The sequence below is a fragment of the Pygoscelis adeliae genome, unplaced genomic scaffold (assembly GCF_000699105.1).
Source record: "Pygoscelis adeliae isolate BGI_AS28 unplaced genomic scaffold, ASM69910v1 Scaffold119, whole genome shotgun sequence".
Classification (NCBI taxonomy): Eukaryota; Metazoa; Chordata; class Aves; order Sphenisciformes; family Spheniscidae; genus Pygoscelis; species Pygoscelis adeliae.
The window spans coordinates 492,048-509,728 of NW_008825560.1; the positions used below are offsets into that span (position 1 = coordinate 492,048).

The 17,681-nt window shown below is 38.2% G+C and overlaps 1 protein-coding gene across 1 annotated transcript in view; it reads left to right on the top strand.

Annotated features, from left to right (window-relative positions):
• Positions 1 to 17,681, top strand: part of TNS3 (tensin 3) — a 191,723-nt gene that overhangs the window by 49,272 nt on the left and 124,770 nt on the right. Inside the window, 3 exon segments of the mRNA XM_009332357.1 lie at positions 9,167 to 9,219; positions 10,049 to 10,220; positions 16,664 to 16,714. Coding sequence (XP_009330632.1) covers positions 10,071 to 10,220; positions 16,664 to 16,714 — 201 coding nt within the window. The 5' untranslated portion in view covers positions 9,167 to 9,219; positions 10,049 to 10,070.

Here is a 17,681-nt window from a genome sequence, read left to right on the forward strand (position 1 = left end):
ATTGTGGTCAATATGCAGTTAATCTGTTAGCCTTTATTTGTTCAAGTTACTGTGCCATGTTACTTACAGAACAAATTAAATGTACCTTCCCAACCCTTTATTATTATTGCTGCTGTAGTACTACTGGTACAAGTAGTATTAAATAAATGCATTGAAGTGCAATAGAACCCAGTCTTCTAAGTGATGTAGAAATTTCTGCAAATCGAAGTATTGCACATTTCATTACTGATAGCGCTTATGAGTATACTTTTAGCACAATTTCTGTGAAGTAAGTAAGACAAAGAAGGAAAGACTTTTTGAAGTCCTTTGCAGTTGCCTTTTATCAGAGATGCCAAGTTTCTTTGATTTCTAAATAAATCATGGGAGATGCCTATAGTTAACTATCTGTTAGTAGGCAACTGTGATGCAGGTATTTGATTCACCACTGTAAAGATGAAGTTAACATTTAAAGAGGGGCAGAGGGAAGGACTTGTAAGATGCATATGGTCTTCACTGATTCATTGTTCAATTCAAGAGCAGATCTCTGTTGCAATAAATGAGCATCTATTTCACAGTGTTAAGTCTTGTGCACGTTGCGTTTGTTTTGCAATGTCGTCCATGGTTCAGTGCTGCAGGCTTCTGCTGGTGCCACTCTATGCAGGGTGTGAAGAGTTCTGATCCTTGGTTACCCATGTAAGCAGGAGACCTTCACAGAGGTTGCATTTGTATTAGCAGTATAGTTTGTTTACTTGGGGTGGCAATAAATGTTTCTGTACAACTGAGGTCATCTCTGTGGTTGGATCCATGCTATTACCCACATTGTTCCAGTAAAATTATAATTATTTCTAAGTTTTTAGAATTTTTTTTATGTTGAAACCAGCTAAAATGTCTAGTGACAAGATTGTTTCTCTCTTCACTCTTCCTTTAACTAGACAAATCAAGTAAAATAAAAAAATCAGAATAGAGCAAACTTCTTAGTTATCTGCATGTGAATAATTGGTTTTGACAGCTGCTTCTGGTGTAACAAATGTGAAGCACAATAATGAGATACATTGTGAGGAAAATAATTGCAGATCATTTTCTGTTGTTAGTTGAAGATTTTAGCTTCAGTGTTACATCTGAATACTTCAGAGGGTTTTCTGTTTGTGCTGTTTGCTTATTACACAAGCCAAGGTCATATATTTTGGGTTTTTTTTTCTGTATATGTAGTAGCTCATGCACAGCCATTTTGAAGGCAGCTTTAATGGCAAGCAATGCTTTTTCCTGTTAAAAAGTGCCTTTTGTCCTGTTAATTTTGCATTGGTTATTATTTGACCATTAGCAAGCTTCCTTAAAGTTTTCGTAGGTACTTTCCGTGGACCAGTAATACCCCAGGAGCAAAGGGTGACATGGATGAGGGGCAGGGGTTCACTGGGAAATAGAAGAAAGTTCCCAACTGAAACACAGTGGTAGGAACACCTATTCCTGTTTGGAAAAGAGAGGAGGTGTAAAGCTGCAAGGCTGGGGGATTCATAAGAAAGTGCTGTCTCCAGACAGTGGGGCTAGATGCAGCCATTGCCTGGATGAGGCTTTTGCAGCTCTGGTTCTGTGACCCATGTCTGCAGCACACATCCCATCTGTGTAGTGCTAATGGGAGGTGCGTTCCTTGTCTTCCTGCCTTCTCTTCCTTCTAAACTTGTGCCACGCTTGTTCTCCTTTTGGTTTATTAACTAAATTGGAAGAGACTACTTTAACCTGCCTGACCCTTTTTCGACTCTGGAATTACTTCTCCCTTCCTCTCTCTTCTTTGCACCTTGTTCCATGGCATTTGGACCAGGAAAGAAAAGCTCTCTTGCTTTTTCCTAGCAGTGTGACTGCTAATGGAATATTTGTAGCGTCAGCCCTTACTGCTTTACAGAAAGCTGTGTAAATATGAACAAAGAGAGTTTGGCTTGAATTTGAGGTAGCGTCAGAATCAAAATTTTGTTAGCTTAATTCTAATGTTTGGGATAGCTCTGAGGCATGGGTAACGCTTTCTTAATCAGGAAGTCAGAAGTGCATTTATTTACGATTAGAGGGCTTCCTCATGCCCCTATGGACTGGAATCTTATTTTATTCTTAATATTAACATATTAAAAATAAATAAACGAGGCTTCTTGTTTCAACTAAAGGCTGGAAGAAGTGATTCTATCACTTTCTAGCCAAGAATTGCATGCACATAACTTTCTGTTAGTTAATAGGGTGCTAAATTGAAAGTTTGCTTCAGTTTTGATCTCTTGCATCTTAACTAGGTCAGAGAGAAACTCAGGAGATCTACTTCTGAAGTCTTTCCCTCTGCCACCACCTTTTTTCATTCCACTGTGGACATCACTGTATCTTTTTACAGAGTTAGGAAGTAGAGCACTTACATGCAGGAACTTTGCGTTAGGTGCTACTGAGTCATGCTGTACAGGACTTCTACAGAGCCTCATATAACATGGTAGGTGTAAATTAATGCAGAAACCTTTACACTCTGCTGTGTCTGTTGTGCTTATTATATTACCTGTGGATAGTATTCATTCAGGAAGCTGTTTCAAAGCTCTGGAGTAATTATGAAACTATGCTACAACTGGAGCTCGAGCACATGTATTATTTTAGTTCAGGTGAGGTAAACTCCTTACCTAACACCTAATATGGTAATTCTTAAATACAGCCATAGTAAGTTTCCCCATAGGTTTGCAGTGGAACACAGTCATTAGAGTGTTGACATGACTCTAACTCACCCAGGCACGTGTGTTCCTGTTCTGTGTGCGCAACAGACAGTGTTACACAGCAGTGGTTAGGGCTAGGTGCTAGCCTCACAAAGCTTGGTGTGAATTCCTAGTCTTGAGACACTGTAGAACTAAGGCTTCAGAAATACTATGGTTTTCCAAATGTGAATATGTATATCTGTAAAATTTTATATGAAGTAAAACATAAATTGTGCCTCATTCTCACTTCAATATGGACTTTACATGCATTCAGTATTCTTTCCTAAAGAGCCCTATTTGCTATGTGCCTACTCTCTGTTACGAATTTCAATTTTTTACAAGAAGAGAAAAGGATGGATAGAAGACCCATCTGTACCAGGAACTTTCAGGCTGAGCAGGCTGCTTTTCTGAATCTAAGTGAGTTGGAAGATGATCTTGTTCAACTCGGTTAGTTCCTTGTTGTCCTGGCAGATTGATAGGTGGAACTCCATATCCAAGTGCCCGACAGACTTGATAAAGATGAGCTGGATTACAAAGCCCTACAGTTAACTTGTTTAGGGGAGCCTGGCCTGTTTTGCCTGAAGCGTTATAAGGATGAATCGTGGGAGCAGCTTTGCCAGCAGCTAAGAGTCAGGGTAGTTTTTGGCAGGGAGACAGCAAGCTGGGATTTATAACTTCTGTAGATGCTGCTACTTGCAAGGGGCACATCTGTCTAGACTCTTGCTGTTAACTACACAGGGGAACATGTCATTATTTTTACAGAACACAGTATACAGAACAAAAATAAAATGTACAGCCAAACAAATAGCTGTTTGCAGTAGAAATAATGATAAATCTCTTCTGCAGAGGGTCAATTCAAAAAAAGATTTTTTATTAATTTTTTTAATATTTACTGCCAGAATAGATATGCAGTAACATAGAGACATCTGTATTCACAAGGCATGAATCTTTGTTTTCCACATTAGGAATCATTCTAAAGCCAGAGGCCAAAAGATTATGCAAATTTTGGTTCTCATCCAAGACATCCAAATGTGTTTCACTGTAGCTTGTAAAAACAACTACTGTGTCAGTAGGAATTATCATGGTGGAGCAGTCCAACTATCAGTGTAGTTCATTGTTCTGTCTTTTCTGCAGTACCCCGGAGTATATAGAACTGTTACACTGTGCTTTAGAATAGGTTAGAGAATTTCTTCTGATTCCTATCCATGGCTTGGGGAATAAAAATACCATCACAAATTTGTTTAAAATGCATTCAGGTCTCCCGCTGATCAGTCTCTCTATTCATATTCTTATTTGTGGCTGTTTGAATGGTGAACAGTCATGTGGAAAAAAGTTTCATAAGCTAATTAAAAACTGTGTAAAAATGCATGTAATTTTATGACAGATTAGCTAATCAAGTTTTCTGATGCTTTTATCAACGTTAAAAATAGGCACAAATAAAATATTTACATCCCAAATAGATCCATGTCATTCTTTCAAAATAAGTCCTGATACCTTTAGGTCACAGATTACTCATTGATTTACATTTCAGATAGTTGTAGTTTCTACTCATTGATCCTTACACTTGTTAATGCTCCCATTCAAGAAGGAGCCCAGGAGAGAAACAGATGAGCTGCGTGAATACATGTCAGATCCTGGAGCCATGAGTTTTCAGTAGTGCTGTCCCTTGGAGGAGCACACAGTTGATGTACAGCTGTGTCAGCTGTTTCAAACAACCCGGTCCTTGAAACCAGTAGTTCTTATGTTCTGCCGAGATCGCTTTTAAGCAGATATTATATTATAGTTCAATGCCGGGAACAGGGCCTTGGGAAGGGCTGCTGAACGATTTTTCATTTGGCTTCCTTAGCCTGCCTTTGATTCTAATCTCAAAAGGGGTAAGTCATTATCCCACCTGGTATTTCTAAGCCCATGTGTGGCCTACATGTCTAGTTTTACTTTGGTATTGGAAACTAGCAGTTTACATACTAGATTTTTGATTTTTTTTTTCTTCCAGAGCTGTCATATAAAAGATAGTAAGTCAGTGTACTGACAAAATGCAAATTAATTTATCTGGGGCAAAACTCATCTCCCTTTACCCTTTGTCCCTCCCGTCATCTTTCTGGTCTCTGAAGCTCTACTACAGAGGACTTTAGCCTATGAAGTGTGTAAGCCTGCTAGCTGTGACCCAAGTTCCCTTATTCAGTTATTGGAAAGGTTGAGGATGATCATCTTGCTGAGAGATACGGTTGTTTTGGTTTTTGTTTTTTTTTTTACACAGGCATTATTTTTTACTTGATTGTCCCTATTTCTTTCCGTGAGAGGCATACTTTTGTCATAGGCGAGGGGATGCAGGCTTAGCAGAGAGGTTATTTCTTATTCCTTCTGTTTCCGGACTAGTGCAGAAGGTCTCTCAAAGCCACCTCAGTGCCACACTGTGTGAGATGGCCTGTATTATACCTGTGTCATGTTTTTGCTCTGAAGCTATGGAGAGACTGGAAGAGAGATTGTAAAGGTATGAGATGCAGCCAGCTGCCTGGGACAGCACAAGCTTCCTATTTGAGGCAGACCAGGCAACCCATAAGCAGGCTCACCCGTTTTGGTGTCAGAGGAAGGTGAATAAACAGGACTGATCTCAAAAGCCTGTTTTGTCCAAGCTGGGCTTTAATTGCTGTCTTGCTCACTTCCTATGCTTCTGTTGACAGCAGGCTGTGCTGGGAAACTTACCTTCTAGTGACTGTTGTGACCTGGTGAAAATGATGTAGTATTAAATATGGGCCTGTTTCTTAGCTTCTGTATCACACCTAGGCTGCACTGGAGTCTGGGATGGTCTTGTCTGAGGACTGCATTTTTCAGAAAGTTGGGATAGCAAGCTCTGCAATGTGCCCGGGACTAGATGCAGGAGCCAAAGATGGTAAAAGACGCACTAAGGAGGATGTCAAAGGAAAGAGTTGCATGGCTTGAGTTTTCACTGGAAAAGGGCAATGATGCAGTATCTTGGACGCAATCAATTTGCTTGTTAATATCATTCTGTGGCTAGAGAGGAGACAATTGTCTTTTGAGAAGCAATTGCTTCCCCCTGCTGGCTTTCATACAACAGTTGCAGCTAAATTTGTCTGACCAAAAGGCTCTTTGTGCTTGTTTGCATAGGGATAACTTTTATGTGTTATTGTTTGGGATTGATCTGTTTGTTTGGGATATAATAATTCCTTAAAACTGAATGAATAGGTAAATGGGAGGTGTTTTCTTTTTTCAAAACTCTGCTTCTCAAATGACTGATTATACTGTCTGCATTGCCAGGCAGTCCCAGGGAAGCAGGGGAACAAGAATCGTGGGGAGAAGCTCCAGGAAGAAAAATCTCAGGGTGGTCTGTCCTACTGGCAACAAATCAAGTGCTAGTTCCACTGGATCTATCCTAGTAACAACTCTAAATTTTTAGTCAGGTGTGATTAAACACCCCATTTTGAGCCATTATTTTTTGTTCCCCTTCATCTTCCTTACTGCTGTTGGTTGACAGGAAAGGAAAGTCCTATCTAGTTTTGCAAGATTTTCTGTGTAATTGTCCATCGTGGGAGATGCCGGATGGTGTTTGCTATCTTGGAAGATTAGCCAAATGTTTTGCCATTATCCCTCCAGTGTGCAGGAAGGCAGAAAATAGTGGGTTTTTTTTACTTGGATGGAGACGATTCGCCTTTATGGATAGTCTGCCCTGTGCTATTGAATCCTGTGCTTGATGAAACTCGTATTCTGCTGGTAGGTGTGTATGACTTGGTCCAGAATGAAGAAGAATCCCTTCTTATCGGTGAAATGACCCTGAAACCACACAAATGTTGGGAAAAAAAGAGAGGCAGTCACAGAAGTTCAAGATTGGTTTTAATTGACTATTAAACTTGAATTCAGTCAGAAGCATGGTAAAATATGGCTCATCTTTACAGATTGCCTGTTGTGAGAAATGCTGTAACAGCTTCTTCATGTGTCTGAGAACACGTTTTATGCGTGTGTGCATATATGATATGTGTTTCATCAAACCTGTAAAAACCTTTTTCAGTAACCATTTTGCCTCTGTAGTAAGTCATGTATTAAATCTTTGCTGAATTTTGCTAAATATTTTAGTTGTGAGGGGAAAAGTTAGTGGTGTAGTCATTGATAATTAGAAAACAAAACAAATAGTAAAAAGAAAAACTGAAGAAAAAATAATGTATCGCTAGCTACAACATAATTAAACCATAGAAGAGAGGAGGAAGTGACTATAATCTAGAGGACATGCAGAAAAATGGAGGTGTGTCCTTGACTGTTTGTCCATTTGCCAACAAGTCATTGACTGTATTCAACATATAATGTACAAGGTGATCTTGACCTTATGAAGGGTTAAGTAAAATTTAGTAGTTTGGTGCACCATAGATAGGCAATGGGACGTTTCATGGTCTGAATCAGAGTATCTTTTGAAGATGGTAGGGTTCTGTTGATTTTGTATAGAGTTTGTATAAAAGCGTACCCATAATGACAGACTGAAGAGTATGGCAGCTATTCAAGACCATGCAATGAAATGTGATACCCAGATGAGATTTCAGAAGAACAGTCCTTTTAAACTGATATATTTATATTTTTATATGTGCAACCAATCAGCTAGAGTTTTTAAACTGTATTATAGGTACTTGAAGAAGATCTGTTTTCAAACAACACTGGTAATTTAAGTTTTAAGTTGTACCAGCTGTTGAATTGTGGAAGTTGTCAGGATTATCCATTTTTGTACACAGAGCAGGAAAGCGTATATAGTACTGTGTATTTCAGTAGGTGACACGGCATGCATACAGTAAATATAGATCTCACTATCAGGGTTTTTTTCTGCTAATGTTTTGCATTATGTTATTGTTCATATGCTTATGCACTGCATGCTACTAGGTTATATGCCAGTTTATATGCTACAACAGTGTGCAATAGAGAATTATTTTATCACTTATTTTCTTACCAGAGGAAGCCACTAGGTGAGTGATTATTCAGGTTACATGGAGGTCTAGTCATAAAATTTATTAAAAAATGGTGGAAGTACTCCTTAAGCAATGGATACATCTGTGTGGCCAACAGAGACCAAGGAAGTGGAGGGAGAGGCATGTTCCGCTAATTTCTTTCTAGTTATAAAAACAAAACAAAATATGCTAAAAGCTTTGTCTTGAATTTCAGTTATTAGTTATTTACTTGTTTTGGCACCCGTGATGTATTATCTACAGCCTTTAAAATCCTAAGAAAGGATTGAGTAAAAAGAAGCTGAAAATACCATGAAGTTTCCTCATTTTCTGTTGTCTAAGTGAAGACAGGAACTAGTGGAACTGGGACCAAGCACTTAGGTGAGGCGCACCTTACACCATCAGGTGTGCTTTAAAACTTGCCAGAACAGCTCATTTCCAGAAATTTTCGAAAGAAACATGCCACTTGCATGCTTGTATGTGTCCTAGCTGTTCCCAGATTTTGATATACAGCGTCACTGTATGGAAAGTTCTAAGGCCTCTTCCATTAGAACACAATTTATTTGGTTTGGGAATATTTGTCATGTTTGTAGCCAAAATAGATAGGGTTTATCAGCTTTCCAGCTCTTACCCTTCATCTAAATAAGTTTTTCTGTCCTTTTTTCTGTATAGTAAGTATAAATTCAGGGCAGGAAGACGAGTGAATACTCTTTCTCTTATGGAGTTACTGATGCATGATATTAAATTGAACTTCTGATTTTCTGTATAAGAAGATATATCTAAATGTAAAGTAAATATTTTTATTTATTTTTATTTAATGTTAGTATAGTAATAACTGTCTTTTTCTAAAATCCTATCCTGGAAGGAAGGGATACTGCCTCCTCTAGATGTCTCTGTTTCTCTCCGTTACATACAGAGAGCTTGGGTGACTATCACACTGGAGCTTAATTCTGAGACAGCTAAAATTAGGTGAGAAAAATTCTATTACTAAGGTTCATGGGGGAGAACATTTTGACTCTTCTTAATGCATAGTTACTATTACTGAACAAATGGAACTACAAAAGACACACACTAAATTCTCATAAAGCAAAACTATTGCAGCTCAGGCTTCTATTCAAACTCCCAGGACTCTGATACTGGAGTAAATTGAGTTTATTTTTCAATATTGTCATAAGAGAATCACTTGAGAGGAACTTACTTTTGCAGGTTTATACAGAAATTCAAGCTCCATCTTCTCAGAAGTCGATTGACTGTTTTCTCTAATCTTAATGCAGTTACCAAGAAGAGCACAAAAGACAACCAGTCCTTCTCTGGCAGTAGTGAATTGGAAGAGGTAGTAGTGAATCTGTATGAAGAGTTGGACATAACCTGGCCATAACCACAGTGTTTGCAGTCAAAACATAAGGCAGTGATACTCTCTTATCCTATTGTTGGTATAGTTTTCCGCAGCTGGACATAATGAGGAAAAAAGGCAGGAACACTGACATCAGTGGCAGCAAGGAAGATACTGGATTGACTGCTCTGCTTTCTTTGTTCCAGAATTCCAGCAGTGCTTCAAAGAACTCCTCTTTCAGTTGTGACAAAGTATCACGGCAAGTATTTCTTTCATATTTTCTGTAGTAGTGTCACATAATGCTGTGGTGGGTTTAGGTTTTGTTATTTGTGGTTGTGATTTCTGTGAGTTCAGTCTTTTGCAAGACATGTCCTGCTACGCAAGGACCATTTTTACAATCCCTGTCTGAGAAAACAACTGGACATACTTGCTGAGCTTAGTTTTAACTTAATGACTGTAATCTTCTGATTATTCTATTAAGAAGGATAAGGTAAGGTGCCTGGTTGTGCCCTCAACCTGGAAAAGAAGGAGACATTAGAGTAAACAGTATCTGTAGACTAACCTGTGAGATTAATTGTGTTACACTGGTGTCTACTGCAGTTTGGGGACAGGTTTTGGATTCACTTCAGTGTTACTCAGAGCAGATTTCAAGATGGTATCTATCTGCAATGTTTTATAGATCACTGGTGAATCTACCAGTTCATAAAGCATTTGCAGAATTCTACAGAAAGAGAGATTTGTGCAGGTATAAGTACCTACATGTTTTCTATTTAATTCCCAAATTTTTTGCACTAGTGTTTGTCAAAGTTGCTTGTATTAATTTTACTGCTTTTCTACATTATTGTTTGCAGAGATTTTTTCACTATAGTTTTGATGTGAAGAACTCTTTATGTTTGGCTAACTCCATTTGTGTACTGAACTGAATAATTTGAGCTCTGTAGGCGTTTAATAAGTTGTAATTGTAATGAAAATATTGGAAACATCAGATGCTTGACTGTATGTGTCCAAGTTGCAGTTTCTTCTCATTAATACGCTATGTTTGTTCTTGGTTGCTTTGCTCTTAACGGCCACATCTAATTTCTTCACAGAAGTGCAGACTTTGATCACATTATGGAGGAAGGCTATGAACTTGACCTCACTTACATCACAGAGCGGATCATCGCTGTATCCTTCCCTGCTAGCTGTTCTGAGGAAACTTACCTCCACAATCTACAGGATGTAACCCGAATGCTCAAATCCAAACATGGGGATAATTACTTGGTATGTGTAGAATCAGTCTTTTGTGATATATCTTCTGTCCTGCAGGAATACCACTTGTAGGTCCACATATACCATTATAAACTAGAAGTCACTCATCTAAAGCCTCTTTGGTCCACCTTTACAGCTTTGCAAGCAAGAACAAGATTTTCAGTAGTGTTTTAAGCTGTTAGGGAAGGACAGGTACTAAAGACAGTTTTCTGCTTGTGGCACTGCAGTCTTTATTGTGATAGCATATAGTCAAATGCTGTAGAATAATTGCACTGACTGCACTGACTGTTTTCTATTGTCCAAAGCATGCTTTTAGAAGATACACACCCTGCAATGTGGAGTGCGTTCTTTTTTTCTAGCAGCCAGCTACATCTGGGTCCTCAGCTGGGTATCTGATGGTCTCTCACCGTCATGTCTTGGCTGTCTGTACTATATATTGTGAAACAACATCTAAAAGTAGGGTTGCTGTTCGTGTGTTCTGTCCAGCTCTTTCTCATTAACTTGATTTAGGTGCATTTTTTTCCTGCTGTTTAGTTCTCTGTAGGAAATTAAGTTGTAAGCAAATCTATAATGAGCTCCGTGTGCAGAATTTTTTTTTTTTTAAAATGATGACCCAAACTGTTAATCTCCTGTGCTGTTTTCTGGCTAGTGCATCTAAACCCTATGGTATGTATTGTCTCAGCTTGTTCTATGAAGGTGAATTTAAAACAAGGCCAATATTCTATTTACTTTTTTCTTCTACTATCTTTTTAGTTAGTGTGTGTAAACTATTAGAATCAAATCCACGGCTTCAGAAGCGTGGAACTTGACTCATGGTGGAAATTAGTTTCTGGAGAGATTCCACGTAACAATTTAAATACGTTACATTTTGCTCACAAACCGAGGTGTCATAGATGCATTATGAAGCAGCTGTTGTCCTCAAGATGCACTTGTAATACTTGTAATGTGGTCTGATGTCCTCTGCCGCCTTCTTGCCCTTGGCTTCCCTTCCATCAGGCACTGGCAGCTTGTAAGGCACAAGATGGTAATAGTTTGAAGGTGACCTGTACGTAAAGCTTTACTGGTTCAAATTCACCTGTTCTCAGTGGCCTTTCCCATGTGACAGCAGCGTTTTGGTATTTGCGAAACAAGCTTGTAGTCTCAGTCCAGTTAAATCTCACTAAATAACTGTTTGTATTACAACAATCTGATATATGGTAAGTCTTGTTTAGGCTGCCCTTTCTCTAGGTGGGATTGCAGCCAGTTTCTCCTGCAAAGTTTGGATCTGTGGGGTTTTTTGATTTTGTTTTAGTTTTGTTCTATTTGTTTATTTATATTCTAATGAGTACTTTGGAAATCAGCTGGCTTGGTCAAAAGAAAGTTTGATGCTGTCTGCTCTAAGTATGTTTCTGCAAATTTGCAAGGTAATCTGGCAAACCACAGCCAGGTTGTAGATCCAGAGAGCTCATTTTTAAACTATCTTTTGTTTCTTGTGTTTCAAAGACCCCTTCAGTCTGCTCAAGAGGCACATGTATAGCAGTAGAACTCCCCCCCCAAAACCCCGCCTCCCCCCCCCCAAAACGTATGCAAGTGAGCAGTTCTGCTGAAGTTGATGAGAACAGTTTTACTCTTTCATTGGGTCAGGGTCTCAGCTGGCAGAACGTATACTACAAATCAGTATTTGTCATTTCTTATCTATCTGTTCTAACTCCAGTTTTTTATATATGTTAAACTGTTGCCACTACAGTTGATAGTGAGGCCAGAGAAGGTAATGATACACCCAAAGCATTGGGTGAGTGCATTGTTGCGTGTTTGAGTCTCAGTTTGTTACGAAGAGGATGAACAAAAAATCCTAAGTATCTCTCATCTGCTTTAGCGGTAGAGGATTATACTTTGACAATCTAAGACCAGAGTCCTTTATGGAGAGATGGAAGCCTGTCAATACCTTATAGTAAATTTTTCTCTGCTTTGTTGTCCTGGGAAAAAAAAAAGCTTCCCAGAAGGCTTTGGTTCCTAGAAGAAATGTGACTTTTCTCCAACAGATAAAAACTTCCAAAACTGAATTTTTGTAGTATCTGTGTAGTACTTTCATCAATTTATTCTGTTCGTATGTGTGTGGCCTTGGTCAGTAAGAGGGAAGTCACATTATGTTGAAAAATTCAAGATGATGTTACTCCAGAAGAATCCAGTGATGTGTCAAAATTCATGTAGAGTTGTAAAAACCTGTTCTTTAAATGTTGATAGGCTTTAGAAATTGGCTGTTATAAGAAGCAAACTTTTATGTCAAAAATAGCAAAAGACTTTTTCAATCATAGAATAGAATCATAGAATCATTTAGGTTGGAAAAGACCCTTAAGGTCATAGAGTCCAACCGTTAACCTAACATGACCACATCCACCACTAAACCATGTCCCTAAGTGCCACATCTACACACCTTTTAAATACCTCGAGGGATGGTGACTCAGCCACTTCCCTGGGCAGCCTGTTCCGATGCTTGACAACCCTTTCGGTGATGAAATTTTTCCTAATATCCAATCGAAACCTCCCTTGGTGCAACTTGAGGCCATTCCCTCTCGTCCTTAAGTTATTATTGTTTTATATTAATCAGGAGTTAAGAATCTCTGGATTAGACAGAGAAAAGAAAGAAATGAGAGAGAGAAAACATTCCACAATACATTTGTTTAAAAACAGTTTTTAAAGTGGCCAAGAAACAGTGCATTGATATGTTTGCTTTCATGCAGCGTATTTTCATTGACAGATTCTTTCTGGAACAAATGTTTATTTGAAGACCCAAACCTTTCAAAGTAAGGAGATTTAAAGGATAGAATGAAGCATCCTTTTATTCCCTAATAAATTTGTCTCTTGGTTACAAAGGAATGCATATGTTATTGCAAGATTCAAAGGCTTGATTCCAAGTGAATGCTGTTTTACACCAGTACTTTCAAAATACACACAGTGCAAACATCTGTCAGAAAGCAAAAAACAGTTTAAATGACACAATTGCTGCGTCAACTGAAAAACTCAGTTTGCAAAAATGAATTCACCATTATGTTACCATTTTGATCAACTTCATCAGTAGTGTATTTGTCACGCTATTTTGACTGAAACGTTTGCCATGCTTTGCACTTGTAGGGGAGGAGTAATGCTCAACTGTTCAGATATTTTGAGCTTTTAACAAAAAAAAAATCCATTATAAGCTTGTCTGTATACTTGTCTGATTTTATGCTCATTTCCTAAAACTGAATGATTTGGTGTTTTAAATAGATAAATATGTATGGTTTTTTCAGTGCCTCTAACAGGCTTTATTGCAGTGTTTATTACTTACAGTTGTCAAAGCAGCCCTCTTGATGTTGATTTAGAGCAGTGATAAATGAGCAAGTTACCTTATTGCTGTTGGCTGCTGTTTTAGTGTGCTTCAGTTACATTTTTGTATCCACAGTGACTGAAAGGTAATCAAGTTTTTTAAGGAGTAAACTATTCTAAATTAGCTCATTGTTTAGAGAGGTATCTATATCGGGGCATACAGAGCAGCTGATGAACAGTAACTCATTTATGTCAAAGGCATTAGGAATCTGACAGTAAATACTGTTGTCTAAATTCATAGTCGGTTCTTTTTTAAAAGTGAAACAAACCCCAAACCCAGTGCTACCATTTATAAAAAGATTTCAGTGGTTACACTGCAGTCTTAGCATATACATATTTGTTACTAGGTTAGACTAATATAACTGCTGTGCATTTTCTTGGTCTTGCGTATGTTAATGATATGGTAATGCTTGTGTGGTGCTGTTGCTTTACTAGTTGGAACTATTTGTTAATTTTAGCTTATGTCATGTTTTGGCCACCTTCCTCTTTGCCCCGCTCTTAACTCAAGGCTGCCACTGTTTTCAGCAAGCAAGTTTGGTCCCACCTGGTAGAAGAGTTTTGCCTGCCTGCTCTCCCAGTCAGTTTTCCTTAATGGAACGGGCTGTAGGCTGGTGAATTGTTTCTCAGTCAGTACTTTGTGTCGTATGACCACAGTATATCTTTCACTTTCCAAACTTGCCAGCTACATGCTATTTGTTTCTGTTCTTTAGCATGAGCTTTTGTATTTCTGGTCATCTGATTCAGGAGCAGACCAAATCTAAGACCCTTTAGTACCTTCATAAAGGTGTCTTCTCCAGCTAAAAGGTCTCCTTATTTTTGTTCTGTGGTGTTGCTGAGCATTCAGCAGAGTGAGAGAATATTATCTTCATAGTACAAGTTACTTCCCAGTTCAGGATAAAATCATATGGGAAGGGGGAGGGGAATGTTTCCTCTCTGCTGTGTATAAGGAGGAAGGGTTTATTTTTCCCCACTTGTTTTATCTTACTTCATTTTTATTCTTTAGATGAGGTCTTAAAATTTAGGGCAAAATCATTTAAGTTTCATAGAACTAAAGGCTAATGCTCCTCTTTCTTGTACCAAAATATAAGTAAGTAGACCTAGGATATGCCAAAAGTGGGCTAAAAAGGATGCAGTTAATCTTTCACTGACATCTATTTATAGCATATGCTTCTCTTCAAAGACTTCTGTGACCTCTTGTTTTTTTGTTGTACATGAAATGTTGGTTCCTGTACCTTCTGGTCTCTATTCTGTGCTGATAGGACTCCTGGAGTATCTCTACTCTATAGCTTGACAGGGACTTGGGTACAAGTGCCTTTGAGTTTGGCATCTGATGCAGCAGTGACAAATACCCATCATGAACAGGGCTGTATCCTGACACACAGGAATTTTAAACTGATCTTACATATAAATACAACAAGAAAGATGAATAAAAAAAAGTTCTTACCAAATGGCATTTTTTTTCCTGTGGAAAATTTTAGGTAATTGATCTCTTAACATAGCTTTAACACTAGTTTTAAGAATTCTGTACTGAGAAATACAACTCTCCACTAAATTGTTTTGCAAATATTAAGACTGATAGAAAATTACAGAAATTTTTGTGAGTCATTTGTATAAGACAGTTCTGGTTTCATTCCTGTTAAATTACAGTTGGTATTTCTGGAAGGATAACTATAGTCCTAATTGTAAATGTTGATACATCTTCCTAATCCAAAATAATACCAACAGTGCACATATGAATTTTTGATTGCTATTTAGCTCTTAGCAGTAATCTGTTTAAAATGCACACAATATATTGGAAGAAAGACCATGTTCCTCATCATATAAAGATGTTTCATGTTTTCTTTTGGGGTTTGAGGTCAATGAAAGTGGTGTATACCCTTTATGGTCAATATCATGTGATTCCAGAACGTTATGTAGCTTAAAATAGAAGCTGTTTTCTTGGGTACCTTGTTAATTTGGGGGTTTCTTCTTTGTCTGGATGAATTTCTTGTTCAAAAGTGTATTTTTTCCTAAAGATGGCGTAATGTCTTCCTGCTTCCACTGTGTCCGTGATGGGGTTGCACATTCAACTTAAATAAGTACTGCATCAGTGAGCAACAGGCACCAGCTTCTAGAAGTGAAATGATGTAGTTTCTTTAGCCTGTCCAGTTCTTGGCTTCTTTGTTGAGACTGCTGATGAGAGTGCTGGTTAATGCCAAATGGAATGATACACTTTAGAAAAGGGTTCTTAAATTGTCCTTGGATAGTAATAAACTGTATAATGGACTTATCTCTCATATTTACTATTTCTCATATTTATGGTCTGTTTATCCCATTCTGGCAGTGTAATGAGACTTTTTAAATGATTATGAATGTCATCTATACTTAACTCATTGTGATGTGAAATAGCCACACTATGAAAGAGAATCTGCCTCAGTACCATTGTTTCAGTTGTTGAGTGTTGATATTTTCAGCTTTTTGTTATTGATTGATACTGATTTAAAGTACTTCCTAATGAAAGAGTCAGATATACTTGTATACACAGCTTTATTTTTTTATGTTCATTTAGCAGTTTCTTTAACTGTTCCTTATTAAGCGCTAAGTGTATGATAACTTACTGTCTAATGGGTTAACAGAAGAGTTGGAAGACCTCATAGGCTAAGCTGTAGTAAAATAGCTATGCCATATCCTCTCTGTGAAGTTCTGCCAGACCAATATTTTCTTGCCAGGCACTCAAATTCAAATATTTAAGACTGTACCACCCCCCCCCCGACTTTTCTTTGTTAATTCTTATGCTGTGTAGTTATTTTGTGTGGTGCCCAGGTCTCTCAGTATACCTCTGACTAAAATAAAGCCATGTGAAATAAATAAAATGTAACAGAATTTTAATTATCCTTTTTCAAAATGTCCATTTAGTTTCATCTTTAGTTTCATTGTATAATAACTGAATACCTAAAATACATTTGCTAGCGCTACCTGACTTCAAACGTTAATTTAGTTTAGTAAAACAGTAGGCAAACCTGAAGCCTTACCACTGTAGTTTCTTGTAATTATCATGTGTTTCAAATACAGCTATTTACTACATAAATTATAAAGTCTTGATGGTTGATACTCTTTTCTTTCTTTCTGAACAGGTGTTAAACCTCTCTGAAAAGAGATATGACCTTGCCAAGCTTAACCCAAAGGTATTGGTTGTCTTCCATAACATACCTCTCTTTCTAGTGTTAAATACAACTTAAATGGCCTGGTAAGCCGTGAAGCTATGCAAGCATTGATATACAGAGTAAGAGAACAACTTTTGGAAGATGATAAAAAACCCCACATGCATCCCTTTTTATTTTTTCCCAAGTTCTGTTTTGTATCTGTTAGGTCTGTGCTTTACATAGCCGTTCCTGTTGTTTTCTTAGGCTTTGCACACAGGACCTGAAGCCCGTTGTGACTACTGAAAAATTCCTATTGAGTGATAGAAATTTTACTCCAAGTATACTTTCTTTGTGCAGTCACAGGATACTAGGGGTTATATACTGTAAAGTACAGTCCGATAGCTGAAGCTAGTGAACTCAGTTCAGATGTAGACTTCCCTTTTGTACTATCTTTTCATAGTTGCTTCTCTGCACAACAGAGACTTAAGGAAGGGAGCTACTGAAGTCTGTCTTTTGTTGCTCCTCACCGATTGTTGTATTGGTTTGTTGTAAAAAATGATATGCAGGTACTCTTCAGCAGCTATTATAAGGCCAGAGTAGCACAGATGTATATTTATAGCAGTAGATTTACAGGGATATATGCTACCTGAGGAAAATATTAAAAGAACTCGTAATTTTGACCTTTTGAATGCTTTATTGATCATGAAGGTGATCAGTAAGGGGAGGTGCCTCGCTCGACCTGCTGTTTACAAACAGAGAAGGATTGGTGGGAGATGTGGTGGTCGGAGGCCGTCTTGGGCTTAGCGACCATGAAATGGTAGAATTCTCAATTCTTGGTGAAGTAAAGAGGGGGGGCAGCAAAACCGCAACCATGGACTTCCGGAGGGCGGACTTTGGCCTGTTCAGGACGCTGGTTGAGAGAGTCCCTTGGGAGATGGTCCTGAAGGGCAAAGGGGTCCAGGAAGGCTGGACGATCTTCAAGAAGGAAGTCTTAAAGGCGCAGGAGCAG